Source organism: Eleutherodactylus coqui, chromosome 3 (genome assembly GCF_035609145.1).
Source record: "Eleutherodactylus coqui strain aEleCoq1 chromosome 3, aEleCoq1.hap1, whole genome shotgun sequence".
Classification (NCBI taxonomy): domain Eukaryota; kingdom Metazoa; phylum Chordata; class Amphibia; order Anura; family Eleutherodactylidae; genus Eleutherodactylus; species Eleutherodactylus coqui.
This window is the reverse complement of record NC_089839.1, coordinates 119,465,810-119,484,919: the sequence shown is the minus strand read 5'-3', so window position 1 is coordinate 119,484,919 and position 19,110 is coordinate 119,465,810. Positions and strand designations below refer to the sequence as shown.

At 45.7% G+C, this 19,110-nt stretch overlaps 2 protein-coding genes across 4 annotated transcripts in view; one reads left to right on the top strand and one right to left on the bottom strand.

Moving 5' to 3' along the window:
* GGPS1 (geranylgeranyl diphosphate synthase 1) overlaps positions 1 to 17,017 on the bottom strand; it is a 36,604-nt gene extending 19,587 nt beyond the window's left edge. The window contains exons 1-2 of the mRNA XM_066596007.1: positions 16,906 to 17,017; positions 2,719 to 2,821 (exon numbers count right to left, since the gene is read on the bottom strand). Of these exons, the coding sequence (XP_066452104.1) occupies positions 2,719 to 2,779 (61 nt within the window). The 5' untranslated portion in view covers positions 2,780 to 2,821; positions 16,906 to 17,017. The remainder of the gene's footprint in view (positions 1 to 2,718; positions 2,822 to 16,905) is intronic.
* A 202-nt stretch (positions 17,018 to 17,219) lies between these two features.
* ARID4B (AT-rich interaction domain 4B) overlaps positions 17,220 to 19,110 on the top strand; it is a 258,458-nt gene continuing 256,567 nt past the window's right edge. For all 3 annotated transcript variants that reach the window (XM_066596005.1, XM_066596006.1, XM_066596004.1), the window contains exon 1: positions 17,220 to 17,752. The gene's annotated coding sequence lies outside the window, so the exon portion shown is untranslated. The remainder of the gene's footprint in view (positions 17,753 to 19,110) is intronic.

Here is a 19,110-nt window from a genome sequence, read left to right as displayed (position 1 = left end):
CGGTGTGAAGAGAATCATGTGGTGACTTCATGAGATCGTTTTCTTTTGGCTTGCCTCCTGTGAGCGAGTTCTGGAGCATCCCTACACACAGACCAGCAGTAATCCGCAAGCATTGCTTCATTCCAACGGCCCTGATATCTTTGTTCCATTACAGAAATATCCTGGTGGAATATTTCTCCATGTTCATCGCTGACAGCTCCACAACTAGGAGGGAAAAAGTCTAGGTGGGAGTGGAGAAAATGGATTTTAAGGGACATGTTGCATCCGAGTTGATGGTATTTTTCGAGAAGTACTGTCACCAACTGAGTGTAGTTATCTCTTTTGTTGCCTAAGAATCCATGAATAACTCCCTTTAAGGCTTGCCAAGCCTCCTTTTCTTTTCCCTCCAAAACTTGGTCAAACGCAAGATCCTTTACAAGTTGTCGAATTGGTGGTCCAACAAAAATACCTTCCTTAACCTTTGCATCACTCAATCTAGGAAATTTGTCTCTTAAGTACTTAAATGCCTGTCCTTCCTGGTTCATACCTTTGACATTTTTCATTAAACCCAGCTTTATATGAAGGGGTGGAAAAAGAAAATCTTTTGGGTCCACGCGAGGCTCGGTAACGACATTTTTCTCGGTAGAGTCAGAATTTCTTGCAGGCCAGTCTGCTTGAATGTAATGCGATTCCCTATCCCTACTGTCCCACATACATAAAAAGCAACAGTATTTAGTGTACCCTAGTTACATTCCCAAGAGTACAGCGATAACTTTTAGATCGCCACAGATTTTCCACTTGTATTCAGCATATTTGATTGAGTCGAGGAGGGCTGTCATGTTTGTATAAGTCTCCTTCATGTTAACTGCATGACCAACAAGAAGAGAAGGAAGACCGTTGCCATTGTGAAGTCATACAGCTTTCAAACTAAGCTTGGAGGAGTCTATGAATAGCCTCCATTCAGTTGGATCATGGTTCAAACTCAAACATTTCATCAAGCCATTAACGCTGCAGCAACCAACCAGATTTTTTTTAGAAGAAAAACAAAAGGAGCAGATCCCTCTGACGTTCTCTGTACTGTGAGACCCTGACATCACGTTGGAGAAGGTTCTATTTCTGTAGTCTTGACGCTGAAAGTTCTCTCTTCTCCTTTGACAAGTCAAGTCTGGAATGAGATCCTTCAATTCCGCTTGACTCAGTCTGCGGTGTATCATCTTTTTCCTCAAAGGGTCATGGGATATGGAACACTTGCTGGGTTCTTTTTCCATTTTCTACTTCAAGCTCATAATGTTGGGGTGGAGTAGGAACTGGTAAACTATCTGAATGTAGAATAGGTCGAATAGCAGATGGAAGATTCGGGTATTGAACTGTTCCTGTTTTCTTCATTGACAATCCTGCTTTTAGTCAAGCAGAAATAGCAGTCATCTGTATGGTTTGTAGGCTCCCGCCAAACCATAGGCACAGCAAAAGCCATACATTGTTTTATTTTTCAGCTTTTCTTCTAGTTTAACTAAAGAATTGCAACATCTATGTGGAGCCCATGACTTATCCTGGTCCTCTACCTTCATGCTAAAATAATGATGATAGGCAGTCGTCACAAGAGGCGTTTCTGTGACCAAAATGTTATTTCACCACAAATGTAACAAAAACTATTCACTAAATTTACACATTTTCATGGCATTTTGATATAGCAAATTTTACACAGCAGTCCAAAACCAAAAATTCTTTAAAAAAACAACAAACAAACAATATGAAATCCAGTTATATCAACATTATGTTCATAACCAACAAACATATGGAGAATGTTGTGTTACGTCAGTTGAGGTGTGACAACTCCCCCAAAAAAGTGAGAGTCACTGCCAAGGACTATACAGATATTTTGGCTGACCAGGTCCTCCCAATAGCGCACACGTTGTTTCCTGACAGAGATACAATTTTCTAGAATGATAATGCCCCTATCCATGCAGCTATGTCCAGGTGTGGTTTTAGGAGTGTGAAAAAGGAGGATCAGCCTCTCCCTTGGTCAGGACAGGCTTGATCAAGCCACTCTTGTCCGATTTGGAAAGAAGAGTGAGAACTCGTGATTTCCTACCAACATCTCTATGGGGCTTGAACAGTTATTAAATTTTATTATAAACATTTTGGGAATCATGTCTTTTTGATCCCCCTTTTTTTGTTTACATTTTTTTGGGGGAATCAGGTACCCAAAAAATAAAATAAAAAATGAATACCAGAATTATGAATTATTTTTTTTCTTAAATGGTCTTCGTGTGGTACAAATATTCTGATATTTTAATAGCTTGTACTTAATATGGCAATACCAAATACATTTTTACCGTTTAGTTTTTCTAAGGAAAATATTTTTTTCTTTTAATACACTTTTGTTAACAACTTTATTAAATCTTTGTTTTACACATAATTAGACCCCATAGAAGTTTTGATTAGTTGTACTATATACTGCAATACTTTGGTATTGAAGTATATAGTGATTTTTGATGTTGTCTTTCAAGCTCTGTCACGGACAGGGCTTGATAGGAATCTATGCGTGGAAGCTGTGCATGCATACAATCTGTGCAGACGCTCCTACGACCTTTTAGCAATCCGCCAGTCGGGAGCTAGGGATGTGACAGGGGCGTTCCTCCATTGAAGGGCTGTCACACCACTAGCTTCCTGGTGGCGTCAAGATACAATAATACCCATGTAATATATGGCAATAAAAACACAGAAAGCGCAACATACCTGGCAGCTGGAGCAAGTATTTGTAAGGTTCTAGTAAGATTCTTTCAGAGGAGCTGGCCATCTTTCTGCCCTGAAAAGTGCGTGAAGCCAACTGGAAAAAAAACTACAGAAAAGAAAGCAGAATAAAATAGTAGAAAAAGTGTAAAATATGACCACAACCTCAATATATGGCGAATACATCACTGCTAACTCTGATCCAACCACATATCCACAATATAATGAGATTAAGTTAAAGGGTCTATCCCAAAATCTAAAGCAGAATAGCAGATAACTTTGTGAGCGGTGGCGAGACCCCCACCAATCCTGCGAACGAACGTCTGGTGTCCCCTTCTCTTCACTGTGAGGGGTCCCTTCTCCTATGCGCAGCAACATCAGACTGAATAGAGCGCTTGCCACACAGGCGCAGCCACTGCTTTATTAAATTTCAATGGGACTGAAAGAAACGGCAGAGCACTTGTACTCTGACAGACCCATTGGCGAATAAAGCGGTACCGCACATGTCGCTTCGCTAAATCTGTTTACTGTAGGGGGTGCAGTAAGACCAAAGTAAGAAGGAGTGGAGACATGAGACCCCTGTTCTCTGAATCATGGGGTCCACAGGCTATGGGATAACTTTAGATTTTGGGATAAGCCCTTTAATTGAACTGGTTAGTCCAGGATAAGAAAAAAAAAATGGCTGCTTTCTCCCAAAGACTCACAATCCCTATGTTGGATGTGGTATTGTACCGCAGCATCATCCATTTCCATGGTGCTAAACTGTAATTCTCCACTTAACCTCTTAGTGACCAAGCCCCCCCTCCCCTCCCATTTACGTTTTTTCCTCCTTCCTTTTAAAAACATTGTAGCTCCTTTATTTATCCATCGACGTAGCTGTATTTTTCAATTGTACTATTTAATGTAACATATAATGTAATAACTTAAAAAAAATTTTAAGTGTAGAGAAATGGAAAAAATATGAAATTCCACCATCTTTCGGTGCATCTTGTTTCTACGGCGCACAAACTGGAAAAATAAAATGACATAACTTTATTCTATTGGTCAGAATGCTTACTACGATACCAAACCTTTTATTTTTCTTTGCTGTACTACTAGTATTTTTTTTCAAAGATATATATATTTTTTTTAATTTTCTGACACGCAATAGCTTTTAAAATTTTTCCGTAGACATTTGTGCGAGGGCTCATTTTTTTGCGGGACGTCCTGTAGTTTGTGTTGGTACTAGAGATGAGCGAGCGCGCTCGGATAAAGCAGTTACTCGAGTGAGCATCGCTCTTCTTGAGTAACTGCTTACTGGTCCAAGCAGGCTTTGGGGGGAGGGGGCGGCGGCGGGTCACGAGGGGCAGTGGCCGGTAGCAGGGGGTGGGGCGTTTCTAGTGTTCTTTATTTTTTTTCTGACGAGGTTTAATTGTGCGTTACTTTGATAGATCAATCTTTTACAGATGCAGAGATACCAAATATGTATTTTTATTTCATTATTTAGATTATTTTATTATAAATATGGCAAAAAAGATCTTTAAAAAATTATTATTATTTTTTTTAATAGTTAGTAAAACTTTATTGATGTTATTTTTACTTTTTTTTTTAAGTCCCCGGAGGAGACAAGAACTTGCGATGCTTTGATCGCTCCTGCTGATGCCACAGCATTACATAATACTGCGATCGGGCAGGCAGTCTTATCAGGGAGCATGTTATCAGGCAGCATACAGAGGAGTTTGTTTAGGGAATGCGGTATGCCTCCCTGAAGAGGTGCGTTTTTAGAGCACGCTTGAAGTTTTTCGAGTCCTGGATTGCCCGGGTAGCATTTGGTAGTACGTTCCAGAGGATCGGTGCTGCTCTGGAGAAGTCTTGGAGGCGGGAATGAGAAGTTCGAATCAGAGGGGTGCGCAGTCTAGTTTCGTTAACAAAGTGGAGAGCCTGGGCTGGGTGATGGATTGTGATGTGGGAGGCAATATAGGGCGGCGCTGCACTGTGGAGGGCTTTATGGATGAAGGTAGTGAGTTCAAATTGAATTCTGTATTTAACGGGCAGCCAGTGCAGAGGCGTTTTGAGTAGCGGCTGGACAGGAAGATGAGCCTGGCTGCCGCATTCATAAAGGATTGGAGAGGGTAGACCAAAAAAGAAATGTGGGCTCACCTCACCATCTTTCAATGTTGCAGGAAGATCTGGAATTCAAACAGGAGCTCCGTCCTCAAGTAGCCGACGGCAAACGGCCAGATTCCATATGAACAAAAAATAGAGATGGAGGGGAGCTGCTACCGTTAAAAAAATTCCATTCTTTATTGAATAAAAAAAAGCATACAGCTCACAGGTTCACGCTGAACGCGTTTCGGCTAAGGTAGCCTTTGTCAACAGCTATGAGGTATGGAATACACAAGACATTTATAGACCAAATACAAATTAAAATCAAAGAAGCAATACCTGTGTGTGTTAGCTTGTCAGGAGGAGAAATGGCTGAGGAATGGTCTGGAGGGTGTGTTCAAGAGCTAATTACACCACATGTTGCAACCAGCATACAGAGATTTGTGGCAAGAGGGTTCAAAACAGACAGATAGAGAAACAAGTATGCATGTGGATATCTGGAAAACAATACATGAATACATCTACATAGCGATAAATAAGTAGAAATTCTGAGGGGAAAAAGTCTGGAAGGCAAAAAATCCCAACAAAGCAAAACAAAAATCCAAGTAAAGAAAAAAAAACCAAAAAAAAACAAACCCTAGAATACATGCTCTTAGATTTCCCAGATATATAGTTACACAATCTATCTCTGCATAGCAATAAAACGACTGCAGGGTATATAAATTCACCAAAATCTACAGAGCAGAAATCAAGAAGAAAAAAGCAAAGTAAAAAAAAAATAAAAAATAAAAAAACTAAAATTTTTTTTGAATACATGCTCCTAGATTTCCTAGATATATAGTTGCACAAGCTATTTCTGCATAATAATAAAGCGATTGCAGGGTATATAAATTCACCAAAATCTACGGAGTAGAAGTTAAGAGAAAAAAAGCTGAAAAAAAAAACAAAAAAACATATATACACCTTTTCTTTTTTCTTTTCCTCTCCCCTTCCTATTTTTTAATAAACACAGAATAAATCCGTTCTATAATTCATACCAAATGGAAATCTAGTATTTAGTTCCAAAATCCAATACGCTTCCCTACGGAGAATATCCTTCATTTCTACTTTTTGTTTCCTATTTTTCCAAACTCTGTCTATACCCAAACATGAGAAATTTTTTATTTCACCACCATGTTTTAGGATAAAGTGATTTGCAACCCCTGATTTTCCTAATAGTACGATTTCTGCGAGAGGTAAAATGGATAGAAAGACCTTACTGTATAAGGATAAAGATTTATCTGATGGTATATCCAACAAAATTGTCTTCACTACACCATACAGTAGGGAATTCCCACAGATAAGAAAATTATTCTTCTCCTACCTTCCAATTTTAAAACAGGATGATGATTTAAAATCTATCTTAGATAAAGGCGTGTTATGTACCTCTCGCAGAAATCGTACTATTGGAGACAAAGCATCTAAGAATTTCATATGTCAGAAACCCAAAAATAATTGGATTAATATTAATGGATTCTTTAAATGTGCGGACCCACGTTGTGGTTGTTGTCAGTACACCCTTAATAAATCTAGGGAATTTAATAACCCACAGAACAACAAAAAATACAAAATCAATAGTTTTATGAACTGAAAAACTAGTGGAATAATCTATATCATAGTATGCACCCTATGTAATCTACTCTATGTGGGATGTACCTCTAGGATATTACATACCGGAATAGCAGAACATCTGAGGGACATCCAAAAAAATCTATTAGGAAAATCAGGGGTTGCAAATCACTTTATTCACCAAAAAAAAAAAAAAAAAAACCCGTTTCGGCGCGGGACAACCCCTTTAACTTCTACTCCGTAGATTTTGGTGAATTTATATACCCTGCAATTGCTTTATTATTATGCAGAAATAGCTTGTGCAACTATATATCTAGGAAATCTAGGAGCATGTATTCAAAAAAATGTTTTGTTTTGTTTTTTTTTTGCTTTGCTTTTTTCTTCTTGATTTCTGCTCTGTAGATTTTGGTGAATTTATATACCCTGCAGTCGTTTTATTGCTATGCAGAGATAGATTGTGTAACTATATATCTGGGAAATCTAAGAGCATGTATTCTAGGTTTTTGGTTTTTTTTTCTTTTTTTCTTTACTTGGATTTTTGTTTTGCTTTGTTGGGATTTTTTGCCTTCCAGACTCTTTTTCCCCTCAGAATTTCTACTTATTTATCGCTATGTAGATGTATTCATGTATTGTTTTCCAGATATCCACATGCATACTTGTTTCTCTATCTGTCTGTTTTGAACCCTCTTGCCACAAATCTCTGTATGCTGGTTGCAACATGTGGTGTAATTAGCTCTTGAACACACCCTCCAGACCATTCCTCAGCCATTTCTCCTCCTGACAAGCTAACACACACAGGTATTGCTTCTTTGATTTTAATTTGTATTTGGTCTATAAATGTCTTGTGTATTCCATACCTTATAGCTGTTGACAAAGGCTACCTTAGCCGAAACGCGTTCAGCGCGAACCTGTGAGCTGTATGCTTTTTTTTATTCAATAAAGAATGGAATTTTTTTAACGGTAGCAGCTCCCCTCCATCTCTATTTTTTGTTCATTTGGAGAGGGTAGAGTCTGGTGCAGGGGAGGCCGATCAGCAACGAGTTGCAATAATCGAGCTGAGAGTGGATGATGGCAACAATAAGCATTTTTAACATGTCTACAGTGAGAAAAGAGCGTATTCTTGCAATGTTCTTGAAGTGCAGCTGACATGTTCGGGCCAGAGATTGGCTGTAGGGGGTAAATGAGAGATCGGAGTCGAATATGACCCCAAGGCAGCGGGCATGCTGTCTGGAAGTTCTGGTGGCACCACACACTGAGATGGAGATGTCAGGATGAGGTCGGTTAGTGGAGGGTGGAAACACCAGTAAGTCAGTTTTAGAGAGGTTTAGTTCTAGGTAGAGAGAGGACATGGTGTTAGAGACAGCAGACAGACAGTGATATTTTGGAGGAAAGGTGCAGTGATGGCACGGGAAGAGGTGTATAGCTGGGTGTCATCAGCATAGAGGTGGTATTGGAGGCCAAATCTCCCAATGATTTGTCCAATAGGGACTGTGTAGATAGAGAAAAGGAGGGGGCCGAGGACTGAGCCCTGGGGGACCCCTACAGCAAGGGGAAGAGGAGGAGAGGTAGATCTAGCAAAGGACACGCTCAAAGAGCGGTCAGATACCGTATATACCGGCGTATAAGACGACTTTTGAACCCCGAAAAATCTGCTCTGCAGTCGGGGGTCGTCTTATGCGCCGGTAATACAAAAAAAAAAAAAAGTGTAAAAAAAAAAAAAATTTATTACTCACCTCCCACGGCGTTCTGTCGCGCTCCGGCAGGATGTCGCTCGCTCCGGCAGGCTGTCGCTCGCTCCTCGTCCCCGGCGCAGCATAGCTTTCTGAATGCCGGGCTTGAAATCCCCGCTTCCAGAAAGCTAATACACACGCCGGCAGCCATGACAGCATTGAATGGCTGTGATTGGCTAAAGCACACGTGGCTTCAGCCAATCACACTATTCAATGACATCATTGAATGGCTGTGATTGGCTGAAGGCGCACGTGTTAGCAATCACACCCATTCAATGATGTCATTGAATAGTGTGATTGGCTGAAGCCACGTGTGCTTTAGCCAATCACAGCCATTCAATGATGTCATGGCTGCCGGCGTGTGTATTAGCTTTCTGGAAGCGGGGATTTCAAGCCCCACATTCAGAAAGCTATGCTGCGGCGGGGACGAGGAGCGAGCGACAGCCTGCCGGAGCGAGCGACATCCTGCCGGAGCGCGACAGGACGCCGTGGGAGGTGAGTAATAAAATTTTTTTTTTTTTCTCCACTGAATACCGGCGTATAAGGTGACAGTTGGGGGGTCGTCTTATACGCCCCGTCGCCTTATACGCCGGTATATACGGTAGGTAGGAGGAGAACCAGGAGAGAGCAGTGTCCTTTAGGCCGATGGAGCAAAGCATACTGAGGAGGAGTTTGTGGTCAACGGTGTCAAATGCTGCGGAGAGGTCAAGGAGGATCACTGACTGAGGGCTTTTTTTTGCGAGAGAAGTTGTGTTTTTTAATGATACTAATTAATGTACCATATGTATTGAAAAACTAAAAAAAATTTTAAGTGGGTGAAATGGAAAAGAAATGCAATTCCAATATTTTTGGGCCCCTGTTTTTATGGCATAAATACTGCGTCAAAAAATGACATAACTTTATTCTATGGTTCCATACAATCCAGACAACACCAATAGTATTTAGTTTTTTTCTTTTTTTTTGCTGTACTGCTTTAAGAAAAAAAAATAAAAAATAGAAATATCTTGCAACAATGCAGCTTAGTGTAACCTTTGACCTTTTACACATCCTGTATCCAAGCTAGAGGTGATACAACAGGGTACTAGAGCCAGTACTGGTGTATCTTGATGCCACTGGAAGCTAGGGGTGTGACAGCTGTCACCACAAGTGAATGCCCCTAGCTTCGGATTGGGAGACAAGATACAGCAGGAAGGACCAATGGCCCTGGCAGGTGAGACATGTCCCCGGTCTTCCCTGTCTGCCTTGTCAGTGTGCCCGGCACTCCCTTCTTCACTGCAGCGGCAGCCCGGCGTCTACCCTGCCTGCTCCCAGCTGCGACTGTTCCCCGAGGTGCTCCTTTCTTCACTGCAACGGCAGGCTGTCGTTTTCCCTGGCTGCTCCACGGCTGGGAGTAGTCCCCTGCTGTCAGTCCCGGCGGCACATCCGCTGCCTTCTTCACTGCAGCTGCGGATTGGCATCTTCCATGCCTGCTGCGCCGCTGTCTGTGTCCTCCGGCGCGATGTACAGCGGCGGCATGCAGCCTAACAGCGGGTAGAACAGTGGCAGCGGGGCCACATGGGCATACACAGCTGGCATTGAGTGAGACAGAGAAAACACAGTGTCACGAGTGTGGCGGGCCATGAGCGCAGTGTCACGACTGGGGGGGGGGGGGCTGGGGGCGCAGTGACATGAGCGTGGGCTACCTGTGTAACCCTGGAGGCCAGGCAAAAAGCTTGGCACACGCTGCTGCTAGGACCTGCCTGCAAGTAGCTAATTGGAAGCTAGGGGTGTGACAGGGGCGTTCCTGCATCGAAGCCCTGTCAAACCCCTAGCTTCCGGTGGCGTCAAGATACACCAGTACCTTGACACCTTGTGGGGAGGCTCTAGTACCCTGTTGTACCGCCTCTAGCTTGGATAAAAGATGTGATATGGGCAGGCATGGAGGCTCTAGAACCCTGATGTACCACCACAAGCTTGGATACAAAATATGATACGAGTGGGCATGGAGGCTCCAGTATCCTGTTGTACCACCTCTAACTTGGATACTAAATGTGATACAGGCGGGCATAGACGCTCTAGTACCACATTGTATCACCGGTATTATTGTGTCTTGACGCCACCAGTAAGTCCTGTTGTAGGCGAGCCTCCATGCCGTAAAGACGGTACAACAGGGTACTAGAGCCTCCATGCACCCTGTATCACATCTTGTACCCAAGCTAGAGGTGATAATGTGCAGCTCAGCAAGGAATGGAGGTAAAGGCATCCCAAAATTGCAGCTGCAGCTTTAGCTTACTGGGCTGCCTGGACCTGCAGCACAGCAAACTCTTCCTGCCAACCACATACAGGGGGCGTCACCTCCGTGTCAATTCTGACTCCACTAGGACTTCCGTCAAGATACAATAATACCAGGTGTCAGTTCTCCACAGTAAGGCTGGGTTCACGCTGGGCGGATTTGCTGCAAAATTTCCGTGGTTCTGTAATTTTTGTACTTTTGTCTTTCTGTATTCCCCGTCTATGTAAGCGCTGCGGAATATGTTGGCGCTATACTTTTTTTTTTTTTTAAAGTGAGGAGCGTGGGGATACATGGACGAGTGTCGGGCATCGTTTGCCCGACACTCGTCCAATGTAAATGGGCCTTAAGGGGTTACTGATTTCTGCAAGTTTCTGCTATAACCAGCAGCACATATCTGCTTTCTTTTATCCATTCCCTTTACAGTTCTAGTATCTTGTTGGTCAGTGTAGTCTTCTTCCTGATGTTATTTCTAGTCACTTCCATGCTTCTGCATCTTGTAAGTATATTGCTCTATCTTGACGGCACAATTCCGGCGGCTCCATAGAGACTATGCAAGCCGGGACTATGCTCCTGTGGGAGACTATGCAAGCCAGTCGGCAAAGGGAGGGAGAAGGAGTTTAACACTGCCGAGATGAAGGGATATTTATATGCAGCGTTTTACCCTACGTTTGTGTGCGCCCAGCCTCATAAGCATGCCATTACACAAGCGGATGTACACAGATTGCAGACGGCACGTGGACTAGTCAGTTCTGTAACTATGACGAGTCCATTTAGCAGTGGCGAAACTCTTGTGCAAAGCCACTCACACATGCGTACAAATAAACGCTGCTTGAAACCGCGTCATTTTACCGTGATTTTGACCAGCGTTTTTGAACACATGGTACAGCGCTTGACAGCCCTATTTAAATGCACCCCATCATTGATGGGGGATGTGATGCGTTTAATAACGTGAAAACGCTGAAAAATATAACAGATAGCGCTTGAAAAATCGCAGCATTAGACATGCTGCATTTGAACGCAGGTCTGTGAGGCCCCAATGAAATCAATTGGAGCATTGTACTGCAATTAACACAGTGCTTGGGACGCTGTGCTAATCGCTGTAAAACGCAACCGCTGTAATATCAGCCTAAGGCCGGTCTCACACAGACAGGTTGTATTCCACATGCAGCAGAATCTGGCCCCGGTCGCTCCTGGCGACCTTGCATACCCGTCTTCTTTTGATTTATTCTGTATCGTAGATGGACGCGGCAAGCTGTCACGGACATGCACAGTACAGATTTTTTTTTTCAAACCTATCTTCCCACACTGTCACTAGGGGTTGACACAGGTACCTCCGTTCTATCCACAATGTGAATTTTAGATGGGCCGCGGGTTGGACGGGTACCTTAACTTTAAGGGAAGCCATCTGTGTGGAATCTACACTAAAAAAAAAAAAAAAGAACATGCTACGATGTTATTTCCTGTAAGCGGAAATCGCAGTTGCTGGTCCACAATATTTAAATGTGTCCCGGATTCCGCGAATCGTCCGTGCGGGTGACGATCGTGGATTCTGCAATTTAAACCCGGTTGTGTGAGACTGGCCTAATGGCTCTGTTCACATATGGCATTCTTGTTGCAGGAGAACTGCAATTAAAAACTACACGTATTGTTAAAAACGGCACACGTGGAAGAACTGCAATTAAGAAATGCAACAAAAAGTGTAAGTGCAGGCTAATAGCACCTGCATGTCTTATGGACCACGGGGAGTAAATATCCATGCTTTTATTAATGAGACCGTGCGAGCCCGTACGCCACTGCCCAAAGCCAAGAGACAGGATGGAGGAGCCTTCTCTACTGCTCCCTGTTTACACACTGGCTGGTTTATGCTCATCACAAGCAGCACTTATGCAATTCACCCTCCAGACACGTCAATTCCTCAAGCTAAGTACATAAGGGGAGATGTATGAAGCAGTTTAACCTGCGAAACAAAGTTGGGGTATACACTTCTGTATGGCCATATTAATGCACTTTGTAATGTACATTGTGCATTAATTATGAGCCATACAGAAATTATTCACTTACCTGCTCCGTTGCTAGCGTCCTCGTCTCCATGGTGCCGTCTAATTTTCAGCGTCTAATCGCCCGATTAGACGCGCTTGCGCAGTCCGGTCTTCTCCCTTCTGAATGGGGCCGCTCGTGCTGGAGAGCTGCTCCTCTTAGCTCCGCCCCGTCACGTGTGCCGATTCCAGCCAATCAGGAGGCTGGAATCGGCAATGGAACGCACAGAAGACCTGCGGTCCACCGTGGGTGAAGATCCCGGCGGCCATCTTCGCAAGGTAAGTAAGAAGTCACTGGAGCGCGGGGATTCGGGTAAGTACTACCCGTTTTTTTTTTTAATCCCTGCATTGGGTTTGTCTCGCGCCGAATGGGGGGGGGGGGGGGGGGCTATTAAAAAAAAACCAAAAACGTTTCGGCGCCGGACAACCCCTTTAAGGACGCGGCCTCACGGCCCTCCCCCTTTTTAAAAATTATTATATCGGAGTTGCTGTCAGAGGGCTTGTTGGTTTTTGCAGGACGAGTTGTATTTTTCAATGGTAGCATATATTGTACTAAATACACTTTAAAAAAATTATATGTGGCAGAATTTCGTTTTTTTCCATTGCACTCCATCTTTGGGAGGGTCTTGTTTCTACAGCATACACACTGCAACAAAAATGAGCTGATAACTTTATTCTGTGGGTGAGTACAATTACTACGATAACAAATTTATATAGTTTGTTTTTGCTGTACTTTTTCCCCCGCAAAGCTATTTATTTTTTTATTATTTTCTGACAACCATAGCTTTTTAATTTTTCCGTCGACATTGTCGTGCAAGTGCTCATTCTTTGCATGACATCCTGTAGTTTCTATTAGTACCATTTTATAATATATGTTTTTTCTTAGAGACGAAGTGACAAAAAAACCAAAAAAAGGGCAGTTCTGGCGTTTTTTTTCTGACGAAATTCACCATGCGGGGTAAATAATATGTTACTTTGATAGATCGTACTTTTGTATGCAAGTAAATATTTTTGTTTTATTATTTAGATTATTTTATTAAAAATATGGCAAAAGGTTTTTTAAAAAAAACTTCTTTTTTTAATACTAAAACTTTTTAAAACTAATTTTTACTGTTTTTTTTAGTCCCGATGGAGGACAAGAACTTGCAATGCTTTAATTGCTCCTGCAGTATGATGTCATGCCATGGCATGACATCATATCGCAGGCAATCTATCAAGCCATAGCTCAGGCATAGCTTGATAGGCACTATACAATGCAGCACTGGTAACATTCAGAAGGCCCCCGGCTGCCATGACAACCGCACAACCCATGATCTTATCGCAGGAGGCAGTACGGGACAGCCGAACGTCGACCGGGATATTTAAAGGGTTACCAGCTGCGATCAGCGGTGCTGCTTATTGAAGCTGCTGTGGGCAGGTGTCAGCTCTAAGAAACTGTCGACACCTGTGTTGTATGGAGCGGGATCACACCGCGATATCTCTTCATACAAACACCAACGCTGCAGGACATAACTGTACCGCAGTGAGGGAGAGACTGAATAGAGTGCTGGTCGCACATGCACATTAGCGCTCAAAGGGAAAGCCGAGTACCCGAGTTGCGCCTGCCCGGGTATTTCTGTCACTTCTACTGAAATGAATGGAGTGCTGACTGCGTATGCTCAGCTAGCTCTCCGTTCAGAGTGACATTCCTACAGGCAGGCGATTTCCATAGTGATAGAAGAGCAGGACGCATATATCTATATTACTCCCCAAATGCACACCATTCGCAACCTGATTGGTTGTTTGAATTTACTCATTCCCGGTGATTGGTTATTTGGGTTGCCTGATTCACGGTGATTGGTTATTTGATTTAGCTGGTTCACGGTGATTGGTTGTTTAGGTTGGTTCGAGTAGAAGTGGGGAGTAAGAGGCTAATATGCGAGCAGGACACATGAAAGTCTCATTCTTCAGATCGGTGGTGGTCTCAGCAGTGAAACCCCACTGATCAGCAGGTTACCTGCTATCCTGTGGATATAAGGGATAACTTGATATTGTGGTACAACACAGCGTCCCAGCACCTCGCCTCCTGACCAGTTGTCTCTGAATAGGATAACTGAAGGAGAGGGGCAGCATAATGGTCTGAAGTCCCTCCGACAAGCGGGAGGAGAAGGCAGAAGCACTAACAGCCACCAGGTATTAGTGTATCTTGATGCCACCAGGAACTAGGAGTTTGACAGGGAAAACGCCCGTCACACCCCCAGCTCCCGATTGGGTCAAGCATACAACGTCCTAGCACCAGTGTGTGCATAGTTGCGGCAACACAGCTATGCACACGATGAAGCACGGACTGTGACCGCTGCCTTCTGCGGAAATTCAGAGGGATAACTCACTGGCAAACCCCTCAGTCCCGGTCCGAGCATGCGTGTTTGTTCCACGCCACCACCTGTCACACAGCATGCCTTTCAGCCGCGCCGCCGCATCAGTCCTCCTTCCCGTAAAGCAGGTGACAATTTCCTCCTTCTGGCTGCACAGTGGACGCCGGAGCCTCTGACAACGCTGTTCCCCCACTGCAATCATTCCGAGGCCTGTGTGCTCCCGTAAGGCTGCACGACCGCGCACAAGCAATTGCCCATCGTCGGGCCCTGCGCAGACACTTCTGATGGCGGTTCCGCTACGCACTGCCATCCTATCTCTACTTCTGCAGGAGAGTGCGTCCGGACGGTTGTCACAGTGCCTTTCCGGCGCTGCAGGGCCCTCCCTGCTGCGGCCGCCATGAGTGACATGCTGAGGTCCGCGGGTGTCCTGCGGTAGAAGGTCCTGAGAATGTCCCCGCGCCAGCGGTCAGGATCCTCCGGCCGGCTCTGACAGTGCCTCCCCCAGCCGAGTGCGGGCAGAATCAGTAAATTACATGGGGGCCGCGCTAGTAGGCTGCAGGACAAGCTGCTTCACGGGTCTTTCGCCTCACTGCTTACTAAGCTCGTCCTGCAGCCGCCGACACTGTATGGCTTTTTCAAACACTTTTTATTGCCTTACAGGACCTACTGCCTTCCAAGCTATCCAACCAATTAGCTTCAGGGGGCGTCACCCCCCGTCAGTCTTGACTTCACCAGGACTTCCATGTGGCATCAAGATACACTAATTCCCAGCCACCAACCTTCAGGACGGCATTGTTGATGGGAATGTAGCAGCACGCCGACCCTTTGCGCCGATTCGGGGATGCGCTAGGCTCTAAGTAGGCTGTCTGTTCTAATTGTATAATGGACAGACTACTTAGCGCGCCCCTTAATAAACTGCAGCAGGGGAACAAAGCCAGGAGGCAAGTAGAACACAGACCAGCCCATACGCTCACAGGACTAGAAGTAGATGACAGTCTCTTTAAAGGGGTTGTCCGGCGCCGAAACGGGTTTTTTAATTTTTTTTTTTCAACCCCCTCCCCGTTCGGCGCGAGACAACCCCGATGCAGGGGTTAAAAAAACCACCCGCACAGCGCTTACCTGAATCCCCGCACTCCGGTGACTTCTTACTTACCCGGTGAAGATGGCCGCCGGCATCTTCTCCCTCCGTGGACCGCAGGGCTTCTGTGCGGTCCATTGCCGATTCCAGCCTCCTGATTGGCTGGAATCGGCACGTGACGGGGCGGAGCTACACGGAGCCCCATTGAGAAGATAAGAAGACCCGGACTGCGCAAGCGCGTCTAATTTGGCCATTAGACGGCGAAAATTAGATGGCAACCATGGAGACGAGGACGCTAGCAACGGAACAGGTAAGTGAATAACTTCTGTATGGCTCATAATTAATGCACGATGTACATTACAAAGTGCATTAATATGGCCATACAGAAGTGTATAGACCCACTTGCTGCCGCGGGATAACCCCTTTAAGTTAAAGTGCTCGATTCCTTGGATTCCCTTAAAGGAGACCACCGCAGCGGAGAGCAGCAGCCAGACCACCAGCCCCCAACCTGTTCACTGTGATGTACCCAGGTGGGAGCTCCAACTACACCACCACCGTGATCCCAACCCCCCAAGCGGGACATCAGAACCTTTATAAGACTCCCCAGAATAGCCGAAGCCTCAACAGCAGCTAGAAACCGCCTGCAGCCAGTAAAGAGATAAGTGAGGAGAAGTGGTGCCCGGGGCACTGCAGGATGCTATACAATGGAGTAGGTACATGAGGCTCCAGAAGTCTTACTGCCATCACAGCGGCACCCCTGGTGGTGACCTGACATTACCCTTTTATGTCCTTTCTTCTCGTTTGCAAGTAAAAGCCAATAACAGAGCAGACTGCATCTCGTATTCTACTGTTGGAGAATCTAAACTGCTCCCCGATTGGTTGCTGCGAACAGCACAGACTTTATATTATGAATTCCTCTATAGTGTAGTCAGCAAGTGCAAGCCATAACACACAGAGCCCCGATGTATCACTCAGCAAAGCTGAGAAAACCGAGCAGGACCGACAACCACGGGAACCTATTGTAACTCACCCGTCACCACAAACTTCCAAGCAGCAGTCTACACCCAACCCGCCTCCTACATCCGTGGAGGCTGCGCGCAGTAGCAGGGAGTAGAGACAGCGGCTTTTACCGCACCGGAGAGCTGTCTGCTCTTGGGACATGTAGTTTTTGGAACTCATCTACAAAGCACTAGAATAGTCCCGTCAGGGCTAGGTGGACTACATTTCCCATGATACCACATCGCCTTCTCCGTAAGACAAACGGCAAACAGAAGGAGGGTCTTGCTCCTAGCCAATGAGCGCGTTCGGGGGCTGTCCCGGCTGACAGAGCAGTCGGTGGGTGGAGCGCAGGGGCTTGGGATGACGGCACGGCTCGGCTCGGCTCGGTGTGTGAGAGGGAGGGGGAGTAGCGCTCGGCGGCGTCGATGATCGCGCATCTTCTGCTCTGTAAGCTTGCACTTCAGGCCGGGAGCCGCAGCGGCTGACGGCGGACACCAGAGAGGCTGCGGCAGGGGAACTCAAGTCCCGGCGGCGGCGGATGAGACGGGATTATCCAGTGAGATGTAATGTTCAGTGCGCTCCGCTGTGCACGGCGGAGTAACAAAAGGGAGCCGAGAGCAGCGGTTCCCCAGTGCTTGGTGCCTCCAGTCCGCGGCCGTCTTCACAGCGCTATTCCTGGTGCTTCTCTGCGTCATGTGAGCAGCACAGGTGGATCCGAGAGTGCTGCTTGTTGATTGTCTCCCACGAGCTCCATCACCCCATCTGCGGCCTGCTGCACCGTCCGTTCTCATGCTTCAGGGCAGCTGCTGCAGAACCTCTTGAGGACTGGAGGATGAGGCTGTGAGTGGACCGGCTGCCCCATGGCTCTGGACACATCAGTAAGTTGCCGTTAGCTCTTTGTTGCCCCTCTGTCAGGGGGTTTATGACTGATCTGTCATGAGGGGAGGGGGCTGGCGGGCCGCTGCGCTCCGTCATCCGTCTGGGGCTCCATCGCTTGCTGCGCGTAACAATAGACGCGTCCTCGCTGACCTGTTGTGTTTGTGGCTGGAGGTGGCGAGTCGGCAGTGGTGGGTCAGGTTTTGTATGAATGAGTTATTACGGATCTGCAGCGTTAGATGTGATGAGTACAAACGCGCCGGAGATGAATGAGAAGTGACCCCCGAACGCAGTTCATCTCGTGACGCCGCCTCCGCGGGGGTGTATAGCCCAGGAAATAGGTAACATTGTAAAATGTTAGTAAGGCCGCGGTCACCTTTTGCGCTGGAATTCCTGTTCGGAGGTTCGGTCGGGATCCAGGATCAAATACCGGAAGAAATGGCGCTGTGATCAACACCCTTTTTTTTTTTTTTCTCTTCTTCTGGGGAAAAAGCCGGGAGCTGAGCGGAAACCGGACGAACCCAGTAATAGTCAATGGCGGTCATTCGGTTCTAAACAGAGCAGGAAAATGGAACCGCTGACGCAGATGTGCAAGCAGACTGCACTATTTTATTTGTGACCGAAAAAACAGAAACCTGACGGAGCGGAAGCATTTTACTTTTTTCGTTATTTTTTTTTATTTTTTTTTTTTAAACTTCATTGAAGTCAATGGGGAAAGATACGGATTTGTTTATTTTCCTAAGTTTTCTTTCAGTTTCTCTCCTCGAAAGACGGAAACCATGAACTGACCCCTACACCGGTGTGAGAGCGGCCTTATCGCCACCACTATGTCTGCAAGGCCTTTAGGGCTAATGCCCATGGCCGGATTTCTGCCGCGTTTCACCGCAGCTATTAGATTCTATTGAACCTAATGTTGACGCTGCGGAATTCCATAGTGGAATTCCGCAGTGTGAAATTACCCGCGGCATGTCCTATTTGTCGTGGGAATACGCGCGGATGGCTTCCATTGTAGTTAATGGAAGCCGCCCGTCACGCTATACTTCCGCTGTAGCACAGCGGAAGTATAGCATGAATACGCGCCCTGCCCACTGCATCATATGACGCTGCCGACGCGTCATGCGGAAGCTTCACAGCGAATCCGGAGGTGAGTATGGGGTCTTTGGGGGGAGCGCTGTGACGGATTCTGCCTGCGGAGCCCGTCACGGCCGTGGGCATGAGCCCTTATTGCGCTCTTCTGTACAGTTAGTATAATATGCCGTATGATGGTGTGAATACATAATGTCACTTTGTTATCCCCGATGTTCCTGGAGGTTTGGGGAGAGTTGTTCTGTATTTCGTTGTACATAATTAGGTGTTGGCG